The 18,747-nt window shown below is 35.4% G+C and overlaps 1 protein-coding gene across 1 annotated transcript in view; it reads right to left on the bottom strand.

The window, feature by feature from the left end:
* TSG101 (tumor susceptibility 101) overlaps positions 1-18,747 on the bottom strand; it is a 50,708-nt gene that overhangs the window by 25,629 nt on the left and 6,332 nt on the right. The window contains exons 3-6 of the mRNA XM_079101865.1: positions 16,288-16,353; positions 12,704-12,867; positions 6,524-6,650; positions 2,682-2,748 (exon numbers count right to left, since the gene is read on the bottom strand). Of these exons, the coding sequence (XP_078957991.1) occupies positions 2,682-2,748; positions 6,524-6,650; positions 12,704-12,867; positions 16,288-16,353 (424 nt within the window). The remainder of the gene's footprint in view (positions 1-2,681; positions 2,749-6,523; positions 6,651-12,703; positions 12,868-16,287; positions 16,354-18,747) is intronic.

Genomic DNA, 18,747 nt, shown 5'->3' with positions numbered 1-18,747 from the left:
AGTAGCAGGTTACAAGATCAATGCCCATAAATCCAACGCATTTTTATACATAAGTGATGAATCTTCAGAAAGAGAAATTAGGAAAACTACTCCATTCACTATAGCCTCGAAAAAAATAAAATACTTGGGAATCAATCTCACAAAAGAGGTGAAAGACCTCTACAATGAGAACTATACAACACTAAAGAAAGAAATTAAAGAACACCTTAGAAGATGGAAAGATCTTCCATGTTCTTGGATAGGAAGAATTAATATTGTCAAAATGGCCATACTACCTAAAGTGCTATACAAATTCAATGCAATTCCAATTAAAATCCCAATGACGTACCTTACAGAAATAGAGCAAGCAATTATGAAATTCATCTGGAAGAATAAGAAACCCAGAATAGCTAAAGCAATCCTTAGCAGGAAGAGTGAAACAGGGGGTATTGCAATACCAGATCTTCAACTCTACTACAAAGCAATAGTAACAAAAACGGCATGGTATTGGTACCAAAATAGAAAGGTAGATCAATGGTACAGAATAGAGGACACGGACACAAACCCAAATAAATACAATTTTCTCATACTAGACAAAGGGGCCAAAAATATGCAATGGAGAAAAGATAGCCTCTTCAACAAATGGTGCTGGGAGAATTGGAAATCCATATGCAACAGAATGAAACTAAACCCATCTCTCTCACCATGCACGAAACTAAACTCAAAATGGATTAAGGACCTCGGAATCAGACCAGAGACCCTGCATCTTATAGAAGAAAAAGTAGGTCCAAATCTTCACCTTATTGGTCTAGGATCAGACTTCCTTAACAGGACTCCCATAGCACAAGAAATAAAAGCTAGAATCAACCACTGGGATAGATTCAAACTAAAAAGCTTTCTCTCAGCAAAGGAAACTATCAGCAATGCGAAGAAAGAGCCTACAGAGTGGGAGAATATCTTTGCCAATCATACTTCAGATAGAGCGCTAATCTCCAGAATCTATAAAGAACTCAAAAAACTCTACACCAAGAATACAAATAACCCAATCAACAAATGGGCTAAGGAAATGAATAGACACTTCACAGAAGAAGATCTACAAGCAATCAACAAACATATGGAAAAATGTTCAACATCTCTAGTAATAAGAGAAATGCAAATCAAAACTACCCTAAGATTCCATCTCACCCCAATTAGAATGGCGATTATCAAGAATACAAGCAACAACAGGTGTTGGCGAGGATGTGGGGAGAAAGGTACACTCTTACATTGCTGGTGGGGCTGCAAATTAGTGCAGCCACTCTGGAAAGCAGTGTGGAGATTCCTTAGAAAACTCGGAATGGACCCTCCATTTGACCCAGCTATCCCACTCCTTGGCCTATACCCAAAGGACTTAAAATCAGCATACTACAGAGATACAGCCACATCAATGTTCATAGCTGCTCAATTCACAATAGCCAGACTGTGGAACCAACCTAGATGCCCTTCAATTGATGAGTGGATAAAGAAACTGTGGTATATATATACAATGGAATATTACTTAGCCATAAAGAATGATAAAATTATGGCATTTGCCGGCAAATGGATGAAATTGGAGAATATCATGCTAAGTGAGATAAGCCAATCTCAAAAAGCCAAGGGACGAATGATATCGCTAATAAGTGGAGGACGACACATAATGGGGGGGAGGGAAGGGTTAGTGTTAGGGTTAGAGTTAGGGTTAGGGAGGGGGGCAAGTATGGAGGAAGGAAGGACTGTATAGAGGGTAAAGAGGGGTGGGAGGGGTGGGGGGAAGGGAAAAAATAACAGAATGAATCAAACAACATTACTCTATGTAAATTTATGATTACACAAATGGTATGCCTTTACGCCATGTACAGAGAAACAACATGTATCCTATTTGTTTACAATAAAAAAATAAATAAATAAAAAAAATATTAATAATTACTCTTTGACTTTCTCTAATGTTATTCACAAATTGATTTCATTATTAATTTTCATGTGTTATTACCAAATGAATAATAAAGGTTTTATTATGCAGGTAGTCGATGAATTAAATTCATATGAATTATTGATTCTCTGTAATTTGTAGAAAAAAATTTAAAGGTATTAAAATATTTTTATCAGTTGGGTGCAATGGTATGCCTATAATTGCAGTTACTTGGAAGGCCCAGACAGGAGCCTCAAAATTACAAGTTTGAGGTCAACATAAGAAATTTAGTAAAACCCTATCTCAAAACAAAATAAGGGGTGGAATGTAGCCTAAAGGGCATAGGGCTTTGCCTAACATGTGTGAGACCCTGGGTTCAATGTTAGTGCTGAAAAAAAAAAAAAAAAAATTTTTTTTTGTCCCTGTCTGAATTCATTATAACTATATTATTCTGTAACATTTCTGCTAACTACACTGGACATACAAAGTTCCTAAAAGGGAAGTAGCTAAGATTTCAATGTCCAAAACCATCCGAGATCATTGTTATTAACCATCCTACCATTTTCTTCTCTGAAAATGGAGCTGCATTTCTCTGAACTGAAAAACTTCCTTCAACTACGTAATATGTACCATAAAATTCTGCCAATAAAATAATTTTTATCTTAGCTTGAATTGCAACAAAATTTATTTTTAATGCTCTAGTTAGTGACCATTATTTTGATTGTAAGTCTAATAGAATTTCTAACACAATTATTCAAAGATAATTTTTCATTACCTGGGATTGGGAGGGTATCCAGTTGGGTATGCAGAGATTCCACTTGGCATGCCTGGCATGTAGGAGGCTAAAAAACAATTTTTAAAATTTTAAAACAATATACACAGCCCCGAATATGAAGCCAATTTAATAAGATACACATCACTGTCAAACCACAGCAAAATTTCATAGAGTAAGAGAATCCAAATTTCAAATTCAAAATAAAACAAACACCTAGTCCATTAGTTTAAGCAGTAAAAATTTTGAAATCACATAATTCTTAAATCATTAAACATGAGTTACAATACTCATGAAAATCGCAACAAAAACAATGGGCAGAGAGGTCAACTTGGTCAGCTCTGTAAGCTCTCAAGGAGTCTATAAACTGAGAAAAGAGGTGGTTCAATTCACAATTTAGAATAAGGTAACTTCTGGCCTCATCTGGTCCAAGATCAGCTTCTTAGAAAGTGAGTTCTTTATTATATCTAAAAAATAGTTGACATTTCTTTCAAGACTTTGTTGACCAATTCACACAGCTGGTTTTGTTGGATTGCTTAAGAACTTTAAGACTTCAAATTACTATGAGAAGTCTCATAAAAAAACAAAAAACTTACATTCTATTCGTCCAAACTGGTTAAAACAAAAAGCAAAGCAAAACAAAACAAAACAAAAGCTTGGAAATAATGGAAAAAAAAATAAAATCCAGCAATCTTAAAAGAATGCCTTATACATTCTTTAAAGAGAGCACTAAAAGCACAGAACTAAAGTCAGCAGTATCAACAGACTAAGCAATGCAGAGGAAGAAAAAGAGATGATTTTGATCTTAACCGGAAATGACTTGTTTCTTAGAATCAATGTTTCCTTGGTGAACTTTTTCATTGATGACAATGATGAAGTAACCCTTAAGTCAACAAATAAATATTTTAGTGTCTTCTATGTTACAGGCACTGGAAATCTGAAGGAGGGGAAGGGAAGGGTGAAAGAAAGAATCCCTGGCCTCAAGTTGCATATAGTCTAGTTAGGAAGACTGCTAGATTCCATAAAAGTTTTTTTTTTTTTTTTTTACTTTCCCAGGCATAAAGCACAGTTGATCTTCGTGAACATCTTTTTGAAAAGATGAAGCCACTATCAAATGTCAGTAACATACACAATTACTACCCAACTCCCATGTGAGTTTTTAACATACTAACCATGTATCTCATAGGTGTAAGCATTTTTCTCATAATTATAAGCACTTTTCTTTTTCTAAATTTATATAACTCTAAGAAGTAAATGAAAATGCTAGGCTAGGGATGTTAATTCAATGGTAGAGTGCCTGCTGAGCACATATAAGGAAGGCCCTGAGTTCAATCCCCAGTATCACACCCCCACAAAAAAGGATATATGAAATATTTGGCTGCAACTCATAACCACTACTCAATAAGTGTGGATTATTAATCTCAAAAAAGAGGTTTGCTAACACCTTTTTTTTTTTTTTTTTTTTAAAGATACATGGTATTGGTATATTAATACTATAACATTGGTGGACCCTGAACTCCTGGGCTCAAGCAATTTTCTGCCTGAGTAGCTGGGACTATAGGCAGGCGCCACCAGGCCTGACTATAACACCATTTTTTAATGTAACACATTTAAAGAACAACCTCAGAAATTATCCTAAAATAAAAATTTTCTCAGTAATGATAATAATAAAAGTACATAATTTCGCAACTATAATGGATGTTTACGTATGTATCCACATTTCTTGGCTATTCCTTAGTATGTGTGTGGGGGAATGGAATTCAGACCTTTATTTCTTTTTTATTTGTACCAGGGATTGAATCCAGGGGTGCTTTTCCACTGAATTATATCCCTAGTCCTTTTTATTTTATTTTGAGACAGGGCCTCCCTAAGTTGCTTAGGGCATTGCTAAATTGCTGACACTGGCCTCAAACTTGCGATCTTCCTGTCTTGGCCTCCCAAGTCACTGGAACTATAGGCATGTGCCACAATGCCCAGTGCAGACCTTTATTTTGGTACTGGGGGTTTAAGCCACAGGCACTTAACCACTGAGCTATATTCCCAGTCATTTTTATTTTTTTATTTTGAGACAGGGTCTTGTTAAGTTGTTTAAGGCCTCACTAAATTGCTGAAGTTGGCTTTAAACTTGTGATCTTCCTGCCTCAGCCTCCTGAGTAGTCAGGATTACATGCATGTGCCAAGCGTCTGGCCAACCTTAATTCCTTTATGGTTATATCTAATACCAATATTTATATTGCCTAAATGAATAAAATATATCAAAACTGGACTAGATGGACAATAAATGGGTCTCTTTTAGCATTTTAATTAGCTCTAGAGTGTTTAATGTAACTTACAATGAGTACAAAATTAAACCTTAGTAGTGACTGTAACAGTGAGCTCTCTTTCTAGAATATTACACTTCCAATGTCAATGTGAAACTGAAAAAACTGAAGGAAAAAAAAAATGTTTCTTGGGAAACTACCTAAATTTCTGAAATGGTTACCTTTGTATTAAGTGTAATTGTCTATTATTTGGGCAAATAAACAAGAGTAACGAGATAGGAAATACTTGATATTTCAAACTCAAATGAGCAAAATATTTTCCACTCTTGGGCACTGAGTTAACAGGATTTAATAAGAGAAAAACAAATATCTGATCCAAAAGTATCACTACTACATTTATTAAAAAAATAAAATGCTAATCCTAAAACCAAATTTATTCTGGGAAGGTATGGAAGGAAAAAGAAATGGGGGGTTCTAAAGTTCTTTGTTAAAGATAGTTTATTTTAAGATACTGTAAATGATACTAAATTTCTGTCCATTTGAAATATATAAGTGTGTTGTAACAATAACAACAACAACAACAACAACAACAACAAAGTTCTTTGCTAGATTCCCATTCTGCTTTGTCAGGCAAGTTGCTCTTCGAGAAAGAATGGATTGCTGACATCATTACCCTAGGTACTTGTATGATCACATGAATGGTATGGCTCTACATCATGTACAACTGGAGAAATGAACAGCTGTGCTCCATTCGTGTACAATGAATTGAAATGCATTCTGCTGTCATTTATAACTAATTAGAACAAATTAAAAATAAAAATTAAAGAAAAAAAATGGATCAAAAATGAAGACTATGATTTTCAGCAGAAGAAAACTGAAAGCTCACATAATTTGTCCTAAACCAATTTGGTTCATTATACTCTTAATAAATATTCACAAAAAAATCAGTATACAACACAATGAAATCAATATATTCAGTAAAGTCAAAACAAGTAAGTACAACCAACTCCCAATTATTCAGGGTTATCTTTAAGTATCAGTAAGAATAATTTTTAAAAAAACCCAGGTAGTAGGGAAAATCTAGAAGAATTAGGGTATACCTTTCCACACAAGGTTAAATCATGAATTGGTTGTACTAAAGAGAAGAAAGCTGAGAGCTAGATGTTCAATTGTGTATACCCAGAATAGCTGAATGTGAATGATTTAGTTGACTTTATAGTAAATTCTTATCTGCAACACTGATTCTAGAGTATTGACTACTTTTTAAGTTATATCTGCTTCTAAGCTGATCAAATAAATCTATTCTGTGGCACACATAATTTAAAATATTTAGCTCTATTCCAGCACTTTCTCCTCCATTTTGGAATCCAGCACAACCATACTAAGATTTCTACCCACAAATGGAAGCTGAAATGCCTGTCTTTGGTAGGAACCTGTACATGCAGATGTGGGGCCTCAGAATATCTCCCCAAACTCCACTAACTTGACACGCTGAAAAGTAAAGTGAAGTCATTAAATTTCTTAAATAAGGCTTTTCACAAGGTTTTTTTTTTTTGTTTTAAATCAAATCTCAAGTCTACTTACTATTTGGTGGCCCTGTTGCCTGGTATGGTGGGTAGGATGCTGAAATAGTAGGACGAGAGAAGACTGGAGGTTCCTCTCCAAATACCACAATCATAACCTGAATAAGCCCCAACAAGTCTGACTGTGGCTAAAAAAGTAAAACAAATTCATGTCAATTATAAAGTCGCTTTTCAGCAAAAAGCTAAAGTTTGGTCATTTCTCATCAGTTTTCCATTTATTATTTTAACAAAGGAGGTGTTTTTTAAACATTATTTCTATGTTTACATCAAGGCTCTTGCTTCACATATATAAAAACAGTACTAGCCAAAGCAATATACTGCAAAATTCAGATAATATTGTTCTTTACCTGACTACACAGAGCTAACCAAAACTTACTGTTGCATACTGGTACAAATTCAGAAATGGATATAAATGATAGTCACAATATTATTTAGGGTTTTTAAAAGACAGCAATGTTACCTTGGAAACACATTCTTAAAAATAATTTTTATTAAAGATTGTATTATGAACTCGGAATTTATAGATACTTTAGAAACTGCTGGATTATTGTATAAAAGATGAAAATTGTGAAAGGACCTTTCCCTTCCTATAACAAGGAGAGTGCTTGTTTTTCCACAAATGTTGCTAAAATTTCCTCTCAAATATCTATTGATGATTAATTTAAGGCAAAATACGAGGACAAAGTTGTTCAAACTGGCTTTTTGATGGTTCTATTTTTACTCCTTAATCTCTTTTGTGCAGATATTATCTCGAATATGTCTTCCAAGAGCTCATCAGTTTCTGAAGGTTTAATCATCTCAATCAGCTAGCCTCCTTCATAATTTTTTTTTCCTTTCTGCAGTGCTGGGGACTAAACCCAGGACCTGGTGCTTGACAGCTTTCTACCACTGAGACACATCCTCTGCTCTTGAAACTTTTTATGTTCCCTGACAGAAGAGTTAGTAGCAATTTATAGCATTCCAAAGAACCAAATTTATCTCCTATGTTCAATTTTGATCCACATTATAGAAGATGGTAATAAAAACATTTTCCAAAGCTTCCTGTTCTAATACCTTTCTTTTGTCTGTCTGTGTAAGTATATGCTGAGGATGGAGGTAAACATGTAGTATCTATCTGTGGAGCACTCAACAGGATGTTAGGGGTGGGAGCTGTTATGTGCTGTGGCCACTTAGAACACACGTCACTGACTCTTGTTCTCCAATTTTTTAGTCCAACAGAACTCCCAACCTCAACAGTCTCATGTCGGCATTTTTAAAAACTAAGATACAATTCACATACCATAAAATTACTGAAAGTATACAGTTCAGTGCCTTTTAGTTTACTCATAAAACTACGAAACCATCACTACCATCTAAGTTCAGAACAGTTTTATAATCTCAAAAAGAATTCCTGTGCCTATTAGTAGTCACTTCTCATTTTCCTCTCTGCAGCCCTTGGTCACCAGATCTACTTTCTGTCTCTAAAGATTTGCCTCTTCTGAGGTCATCAAAAGCCTACCAACAAAGAAAAGTCCGGGACCAGATGGGTTCTCAGCCGACTTCTACAAAATCTTTAAAGAAGAGCTCATTCCAATACTTCTCAAAGTATTCCATGAAATAGAAGAGGAGGGTACCCTCCCAAACTCATTCTATGAAACCAATATTACCCTGATACCCAAGCCAGACAGAGACAAATCAAGGAAAGAAAATTTCAGACCGATATCATTAATGAACATTGACGCAAAAATTCTCAATAAAATTTTAGCAAATCGCATACAAAAATATATTAAAAAGATAGTGCACCACGATCAAGTGGGTTTTATCCCAGGGATGCAAGGTTGGTTCAACATCCGGAAATCAATAAATGTAATTCACCATATCAATAGACTTAAAGTCAAGAACCACATGATTATTTCAATAGATGCAGAAAAAGCATTTGATAAAATACAACACCCCTTCATGCTCAAAACACTAGAAAAAATAGGGATAGTGGGAACATTCCTTAACATTGTAAAGGCCATCTATGCTAAGCCCATGGCTAATATCATTCTAAACGGTGAAAAACTGAAAGCATTCCCCCTAAAAACTGGAACAAGACAGGGATGCCCTCTTTCACCACTCCTATTCAATATCGTTCTTGAGACTCTAGCCAGAGCAATTAGACAGACCAAGGAAATTAAAGGAATACGAATAGGAAAAGAAGAACTCAAACTATCCCTATTTGCGGATGATATGATTATATACTTAGAGGAACCAGGAAATTCCACCAGAAAACTGTTAGAACTCATAAGTGAATTCAGTAAAGTGGCAGGTTACAAGATCAATGCTCATAAATCCAATGCATTTTTATACATAAGTGATGAATCCTCAGAAAGAGAAATTATGAAAACTACCCCATTCACCATAGCATCGAAAAAAATAAAATACTTGGGAATCAATCTCACAAAAGAGGTGAAAGACCTCTACAATGAGAACTACAGAACACTAAAGAAAGAAATTAAAGAAAACCTTAGAAGATGGAAAGATCTCCCATGTTCTTGGATAGGAAGAATTAATATTGTCAAAATGGCCATACTACCAAAAGTGCAATACAGATTCAATGCAATCCCAATTAAAATCCCAATGACGTACCTTACAGAAATAGAGCAAGCAATCATGAAATTCATCTGGAAGAATAAGAAACCCAGAATAGCTAAAGCAATCCTTCGCAGGAAAAATGAAGCAGGGGGTATTGCAATACCCGAACTTCAACTTTATTACAAAGCAATAGTAACAAGGATGGCATGGTACTGGTACCAAAATAGACAGGTAGATCAATGGTACAGAATAGAGGACACGGACACAAACCCAAATAAATACAACTTTCTAATACTAGACAAAGGCGCCAAAAATATGCAATGGAGAAAAGATAGCCTCTTCAACAAATGGTGCTGGGAGAATTGGAAATCCATATGCAACAGAATGAAACTAAACCCATATCTCTCACCCTGCACAAAACTCAACTCAAAATGGATTAAGGACCTTGGAATCAGACCAGAGACCCTGCAGATTATAGAAGAAAAAGTAGGTCCCGATCTTCAACATGTCGGGCTAGGACCAGACTTCCTCAACAGGACTCCCATAGCACAAGAAATAAAAGCAAGAATCAATAACTGGGATAGATTCAAACTAAAAAGCTTTCTCTCAGCAAAGGAAACTATCAGTAATGTGAAGAAAGAGCCTACAGAGTGGGAGAATATCTTTGCCAATCATACTTCAGATAGAGCACTAATCTCCAGAATCTATAAAGAACTCAAAAAACTCTACACCAAGAATACAAATAATCCAATCGACAAATGGGCTAAGGAAATGAACACACACTTCACAGAAGAAGATGTACAAGCAATCAATAAACATATGAAAAAATGTTCAACATCTCTAGTAATAAGAGAAATGCAAAATCAAAACCACCCTAAGATTCCATCTCACCCCAATTAGAATGGCGATTATCAAAAATACAAGCAACAGGTGTTGGCGAGGATGTGGGGAGAAAGGTACACTCATACATTGCTGGTGGGGCTGCAAATTAGTGCAGCCACTCTGGAAAGCAGTGTGGAGATTCCTTAGAAAACTTGGAATGGACCCTCCATTTGACCCAGCTATCCCACTCCTTGGCCTATACCCAAAGATCTTAAAATCAGCATACTACAGAGATACAGCCACATCAATGTTCATAGCTGCTCAATTCACAATAGCCAGACTATGGAACCAACCTAGATGCCCTTCAATTGCTGAGTGGATAAAGAAACTGTGGTATATATACACAATGGAATATTACTCAGCCATAAAGAATGACAAAATTATGGCATTTGCAGGCAAATGGATGAAATTGGAGAATGTCATGCTAAGTGAGATAAGCCAATCTCAAAAAGCCAAAGGACAAATGATATCGCTAATAAGTGGAGGATGACACATAAAGGGGGGGAGGGAAGGGTTAATGTTAGGGTTAGAGTTAGGGTTAGGGAGGGGGGCAAGTATGGAGGAAGAAAGTACTGTATAGAGGGTAAAGGGGTGGGAGGGGTGGGGGAAAGGGAAAAAATAACAGAATGAATCAAACAACATTACTGTATGTAAATTTATGATTACACAAATGGTATGCCTTTACGCCATGTACAAACAGAGAAACAACATGTATCCCATTTGTTTACAATAAAAAAAAAAAAAAGAAAAAAAAAAAAGATTTGCCTCTTCTGTATGTTTTATATAAATGGAATAATACAACAAGTGACCTTTTTGTGTCTGGCCCCTCTCAGCATAATTTTCCAATGTTCACCCATATTGCAGTATGAATTAGTTCTTTATTTATGCATTCTACAGTTTTGTTTTAATTCTTTTTTTTTTTTTTTTTTCTTTTTTTGCTGTACTGGGGATCAAACCCACAGCCTTGTGCTTACAAGGCAAGCACTCTATCAACTGACCTATCTCCCCAGCCCTTAATTCTTTATCATACTATTTCTTTCACAATAAATTCTCTGAAGGGAGAATTAACCTAATCTTTAATGTTTCCAGGTCTATTATAAAGCAAAAGGTTATAGATTCAAACTAAATCAGAATGACCTGCTGACTGCTGATACAGGATATGAAAAAAGTAACCGAAGTATTGTAGCAGATTTATTTTTAATATTTTTGTGGTGCTGGGGATTGAATTCAGAGTCTTTTGCATGCTAGGCAAGCATTCTACCACTACATCCCAGCCCTGTAGCAGTTTATTTTGGCTCATACACCTAAAGATCTGTTAAAACAGATAATACCTTTATAAAATTGCTTTCCCATTGAAAACCCCATAAATATTCCTCTCTTTTCCATTCCTTTTTACTTGCTTGCTTTTTGAAAAAAAATTTATTTGTTCTAATTAGTTATACATGACAGTAGAATACATTTATGCACTTTGATATATATAAATGGGGTATAATTTCTTATTTTTCTGATTGTACATGTTGTAGAATCACATCAGTCATGCAATCACATATGTATATAAGGTAATAATGTCTATTTCATTCTATGATTCCTTCCTATTCCCATAACCCTTTCCTTCCCCTCCCTTCATTTCCCTCTACCTAAAGTAAATCTATGATTCCCTAGTGCCCCTCCCTCTTATTATGAATTAGCATTCACGTATCAGAGAAAACATTTGGTCTTTGCAAAGTTTTTTGGCATTGGCTTATTTCGCTTAGCATGATAGTTGCCAACTCCATCCATTTACTGGTATATACCATAATTTCAATCTTCTTTAGAGTTGAGTAATATTACATTGAATATATATACCACATTTTCTTTATCCATTCATCTATTGAAGGGTACCTAGGTTGGCTTCATCCTAAGCAATGTTAGAATTAGGATTAATAAGCAACTTAACTAGTAAGGTCATGACAAGTGATAAGAGTTTTATATTGTCATGTAAGATTATATGATTACAACGACTTATTCCGAAACTTTCCATTTTACTTAGTTATGACTAAGATGTTTTCTACAAATGTCCATGTTCCTTTCACAATAGAGAACTGCTGCTGACAATAAGCTGATTAAATTTTTCAGTGCTCCTTACAAGTAGTGGCTATCAATGGAACATAGCCAAAAGTGATTTAACTCCTAAGTGCTTAACTTCCAAGCAAGGAGGATATAAAGGGAGATATCCTTTACTACTCTCTCTGCTCTTCAGAATAGTAACTTTTGTCTTTCAACTTTCATGTGAAATTCTGAAGGCTTGTCTCCTCTTAAGGCCCTTTGTCCAGATTCTGTCTTTCATACTGCACCTAGAATCAGTAAATATCACTAAGGGACAGGGCATGGTGGCACATGCCTCTCATAACAGTGACTCATCAGCTGAGGCAGGAGGGTTGTAAGTTCAAGGTCAGCCTCAGCAACTTAGCAAGAAACTGTCTCAAAAAATAAAAAGGGCTACAGATGTAGCTCAGTGGTAAAATGCCCTTGGGTTCAAGTCCCAGTATCCAAAAAAAAAAAAAAAAAAAAGTGTGTACTTGTACAAAGCTTTATACACGAGACATATTTCTTTTAGAGAGTCTTTCCTAATTACCTTAGCTCAGTGATTAGTCTCTTATCTGAACTTATCTACCCTTCTTGGAATCCTTCTTGAGTTTTAAAGGCGCATGCTAGAGAGCAAAATATGAAAAACAACTAATTCACAGAACCTATTAATACTTACATGTTTCCATTCATGTAGATAAGGAAGATATATTTTCCCATTTGCATCAACATGCTTTCCTGTTTTAATAGTCATTGAACTAGTAGGTTTAACAAAACAGATAGGGGAATTATATGGGTGTGTATCCAGCAGCCATAGGCATATTGGAATATTGTATGTATTACCTAGAGAGAAAGAGAACCTTTAGTTATTCTATTTTTATTCAAAAACAGTTTAATAGGTAAGGAAGGGAGAGCTACAACTAAGCAACACATGCATATAAATCAAATTTGCAGCAAATATTTTGTTTCAAAGTTCTGTTTAAGATCAATTTTTCAACTTTAGTTTGTAAAACATACCAGCAGGATGAAGGAACTAACTATAAAACCTTCATGAATTATCTTTCAACCCAATCTATTCTTTGATACTTGACTCTTTTCAGTTAATAAAACTTGCCGGGAAGAAAAATGGGGAAGGAAGAACATAGCTTAAGGTGCTATATGAGAAAGTGACATATTAAAATAGATTTGAAATTCCCTTGCCAAAACCCAGATTATAAAACCCAATCCAATAGTCATAGAGATGCTAACTGGTTTCCACAGTTTGACCAATGCATCTACCCTTTTCAGTGGTAATTCCTCAGAATCAGTGATGTCATCTTTTTCTCTTTGCTTTATGAAACAGAAGCTGTCTGAAGGTGAGAAGTCTGACTATATATAGTCAAAATGAAGTGTCTTAAAGGGTCCAATAGAGCTAATATATTAAACATAAATCGTAGTATTTTCTTTCTATGCTCGAAGTTGAATGTCCCAAGCAACTATTTGAATCACCTAACATAATTTATAAACATTTTCCCCCTTAGAAATAGTTCCTGGGCTGGGACTATAGCTCAGTGGTAGAGCACTTGCCTGGCATGTGTACGGCACTGGGTTTGATCCTTAGCACCACAAATAAAAAAATAAATAAACGGAAAAAAAAAAAATAGTTCCCTACACATAAGTATATACACGTAAATGTCACCTAAAGAAATTAGTTGTGGGACTTCAGATTTTGTTTTAGCCCAAAATTACTTCTACAGAGAACAATAATGGAAAGTTCCAATAGGACATATATTAATATAAAATAAGTTTTTTTCCCACCACCCAAAATGCTCTTCTTTGTGTAAATGAAGAATTCCCCAGAATTACACACACTTGTAAACTGAAGAATGGTTGAAAGAAGAGAGGTTAGTTTAGATAAAATTTATATGCATACATTCCCTGTAACCTATTTCCTTTACCAGAATTTATTTCCTGAGGGCAAGGGCAGAGTGAGTAATCTTGAATTTCACTAGGTTTTCCCTAAGCTTATCACACTTGCTTTATATAGTGCTGATGCTCAATTTAAGTAATTTTTTCCCCTTTGTCTATAATATGCATCCTATTATAAAAGGCTGACTCATCTTTTAACAGAAAGCTCAAATGTCATTACCTCTGTGATTTTCCCATGTGGACTTGTTCTCCTTTGAAATTTCACTCTACCTTAAACATTTTATTATTCTATAAGCAACTACAAGCATATACATCTCTATTCATTCCCTATTTGTTATTAGTGTACATTGTTCCAGAAAAGTTGTATCTTTTATTCATCTTTGTGTCTATAGCCCCTATCCCTATTACCTCATGCACAGCAAGTATTATGCGAAATCAATGGATAAGTTATAGGGTCATAGGAATAATTAACAGAGCTGTCCAAAAACAAAACAATTTCTTATGAAGCTGAATGCACTCTTATTACTGTAGGTATTCTGGCAGAGGATGATTGACTGGCTAACAGAGACTAATTACCTATCACTAGCATTATCACCAAACCTCACACAAATAATAGCTACTTTTTATTGTCTGCTAATTATTACCAGGCTCTGTTCCAAATCCTTTGCCTATATTATCTCAATGAACTCTCAGTTCCCCTGAGTTAGGTATTATTAGCCAAATGCTAGAGATGCTTATGGTGACAAACCTTAGCAATTACAGAGTAAGAACTCAAACCTAATTTCTAGAGTTGGAGATACAGGTCGGTGGTAGAGCAGTTGCTTAGCATGTGCAGGGCTTTGGGTTCAATCCATAGCACCACACATAAAAGGGGAGATAGTTCCCACATTGATTCTGTAGGTAAGTGGTTCCCAAAGTGTGGTCACCAGACCAGTAGAATCAACTGGGAACTGAACAGAACTGCACGTTTCCAATTCTACCACAGACCTATTGAATCAGAAACTCTAGGGCAGGAACCAGTAATCTGTGTTTTCACAGGTCCTCAAGGCAGTTCTCATTCTCACTGAAGTGAGAAACCACCCCACAAGGTTGCTCTTTGATTGACTCTTTCAGATTACAGTAAACTGCAATGTCATCTTCTGGTGACATGTATAGTTTTTTAATGATCTGATCAATTTGGGGATTTTGCAACTGACAATGTCAAATAGGAAGATCTTAAAGGACTCTTGAATTTTTGCCAGATTACTCATACATACATACATACATACATATATACATACGCTTTTCTACATGGGACGGACATCACTGGGTAGCAGAGAAGAATTTTGTTTCTATATTCCTTCCATACAGATTCTTGTTTTTTATTGTGTGGTGATTTCCCAGATGTTTATCCCTTGTGTTTAATTTTTATCATATCGGGTTTTTAAAATCAGGATGCATAATGTATAATAATGAATGCTATGGTTTGAATGTTTATGTATCTTTTTAAAATCATGTTAGAACTTAATCCCCAGAACAGCATTAAAGTAGGTCCTTCAGGAGGTGACTGGGTCATGAGGGCTCAGTCCTCCTGGATTGGATTAGTGCCTTTTAAAATGTCTACAAGGAAATGAGTCAGGGTCTTTTGCTAACAGAGACTTTGCTTTTTTGCTCTTCTGCCATGTGAGGACACAGGGCTCAAGGTGCCATCTTGGAAGCAGAGAATGGATGCTCGCCAGACACCAACAATGGATGCCTTGATTTCAAACTTCCTAGCATCTAGACCTGAGAGGAGTAAATTGCCATTATTTAATTACCTGGTTTGGAATATTTTGTTATTTGCTACGTAAATGGACTAAGACAAGGACTTTGTGTTTTCTTCCTTTCATGAAAATTTTGCCATTTGACTCTTTTATCATAAGAGACTTGTAACATTTTTTATAAAAAATGGTGAATAAAATACATTCAAAGGGTCAAAAAAAAGAACTCAAATCTAATTCTGTCTCAACTTTAAATCCTCCATATTATCCACTATACTATACAAGATGCCACAGTCAGAAAAGCCTGAATAGTGTTGAGGCTGAATGAATAGCCATCTAAAATTGCTTTCTAGTTTCAAAATTCTCCAATTATATGAAACAATATATTTTTCCAGTCCAATTAGGCACTTACTGATATATCTTGGTAAGAAGCTTTATAAAAAGCTAAAATGTGAGCTGCTGCTGCCAAATGAAGTTCAGTTGAAACAGAAGTTAAAATCTGTCATCATGAAAGCCTTGACAAAGTAGGTTTGATTTACCTTTTGTATCTCTTTGGCAATATATTTATTATGTTGTCAAATACACCTGGTCCTGGAAACATAAATAAGACATTTACCTCTATAAGGCACAGGAATTGTTCCAGTAAGGTTCATTAGTTCCCTGGAACTGCCATCATTAAAAACTGAAAGAAAAGAACAAAGATTTAATCATGTGCATTTTTGTAGATACTCTCACAAGTTATTCTTTCAGAAACAGTGGTTAAAATTCACTATTATCCTTGAAAGGGTCTAACTTGTTAATGTATCATCCATTCTGTCCAGTAACAAAGAATTCTTTGTTGATTCACTCGATAGGATCAGCTTTTCAGTGAGTAAAGAAAAGATGCTTTGAATTACTTATAAAAATCAATGTGAGTTACATAGTCCCAGTAAATGAGTTTTTGGTGTTCAACTAACATGATGAGTACTATTTAAAAATTGCTAACTGGGATGGGGATGTAGCTCAGTGGTAAAGCATTTGCCTAGTATGCATGAGGCCCTGGGACTGATCCCAGCAACACACACACACGTTATCACTTTCAAATAACACCATACTAAATGTTAGCCTAGTATCCTATTTTAGAAATCTCCAGGTGTTTATCCTCACTCACTGTCATTCTCAATTCTAATGCAGTATCAAACCACAGTATTAAATGTAAAAAAAGTGTCCACAGTTAACTGGAGACATCTTTCAATATGTATTTTTCATACCACGTTTTTCTATTATTGATTAATAAGGGTATGTAATTTGTGTTACATGGATTGCTATCACTTGCAACAACCATCTGGAATACATACCTGTCATATAGGGAAGACAAGGTTGCAATACATAGCACAAGCACACACACTACACTGTTGACATCAGTTCTTTTATTACTGACAATTATAAACCATGTTGTAATTTATAATTGAGCATTCTAAAATAAAAATATCTTTGTTTACTTTAAAAGCATTTTGATAACAATGATTTAGATTTGGTCAAGTCATGTAAAGTTATACAAGACTTGTTTGATGATGATGGAATGAATCTTCACCAGTTTTGTTCAAACTATTCTCTCAGCATGCAGTAAAAGCCATACACTGACAGTAAAGGTCAAGCTTCAATTATTTTTCTCCCCACTGAAGCTATTTTAAAACTAACTTTAATTTTGGTGATATATGAGGGTTTTGCAGATCAAAATACCATGGTATAGTATGTGGAGAGAAAAAAAATTGAAATGAGGGAGAATCTTGTTCTAGGTTTAGAACACAATTGTTTTAGGTTCGTGTTGTTCAGGAAATGCAGAACTGATTGCCTCTGCTGCCTCCCACCTCTCTTCACCAGGACCTAAAGTTTTCAAAGCCATAGGTGTGATTGGAATTCAGAAAGCCTCAGCTACAAAATTCAATTTACTGCCTTCAGAGCCAAGGACTTCATAATGGACAAGAGGCAGCACACGTTTTTCTTGGCCCTGGCACACTATGAGACAGGGTTGAAGAGAATGAACTGGATTTGATGGGGACAAAAAAGAGAAAAGTGCTAAGTATTGTCACCTCTTAAATTCCAACTTTATTTTGTCTGGATAAAAGTAAAAAAACAAAAACAAAAACAAAAACTGCTGTCTACATACTCTACAGAATTAAAAATAATAATATTAAATATTTTCCTCATCTGTAAAATGCAAGACACAGTTCACAATATAGGTTTGTCAAATGTGTTCCTGTGCTGGATACAGTGCTGCATGTCTATAATTCCAGAGTCTTGAGAGGTTGAGGCAGGATGATCATGAGTTCGAGGCCAGCCTCAGCATCTTACTGAGGCCCTAAGTAACTTAGGGAGACCCTGTCTCTAAATAAAACATAAAAAGGGCTGAGGATTTGACTCAGTAGTTAATCACCCCTGGGTTCAATTCTTGGTACCAAAAAAAAAAAGTGTTCCTGAGAGTACAGAGAGATGCTATTGGGGGGGGGGGGGACTTAAGCAACAGTAAACTTAACTTTAGGCTAAGTATCTTTAAGATATACTATATACAATGTAATCTCTTTCCTCTAGGTGATAGACTACAAAAGTTAGAGCCAGGTGCAGTGGTGCATCCTTATAATTCCAGTGACTCAGGAGGTGGATACAAGAGAACCACAAGTTTGAGGTCAGCCTCTGCAACTCAGTGAGATCCTTAGCAACTTAGCAACTCAGTCTCAAAATTTAAAAAAAAGGGCTGGGGCTATGAGTCAGTGGTAGGGCCCATAAGCATGAGGCCATGGGTCTGAACACCAGCACTGCAAAACAAACAAAAAATTTCCTCCTAGGTCTAAATTTGCACAGTTCTATATCATTTTTTATTTATTTATTTATTTATTTATTTTTTGCGATGCTGCGGATCAAACCCAGGGCCTTGTGCTTGCGAGGCGAGCACTCTACAAACTGAGCTATCTCCCCAGCCCTCATTTTTTTTTTTTTTTAACTTAAGCACTGAACAAATATAATATCCTATTCCTTAACACTTGTTAGGTGGAGGTTCAATCCTACAATTGAAAAAACAAACTTGAAAAGAAAACTA

This window comes from Sciurus vulgaris, assembly GCF_902686455.1.
Source record: "Sciurus vulgaris genome assembly, chromosome: 11".
Taxonomy (NCBI): Eukaryota; Metazoa; Chordata; class Mammalia; order Rodentia; family Sciuridae; genus Sciurus; species Sciurus vulgaris.
The sequence above is the reverse complement of the archived record's forward strand: the minus strand, read 5'-3'. Positions and strand labels throughout refer to the sequence as shown.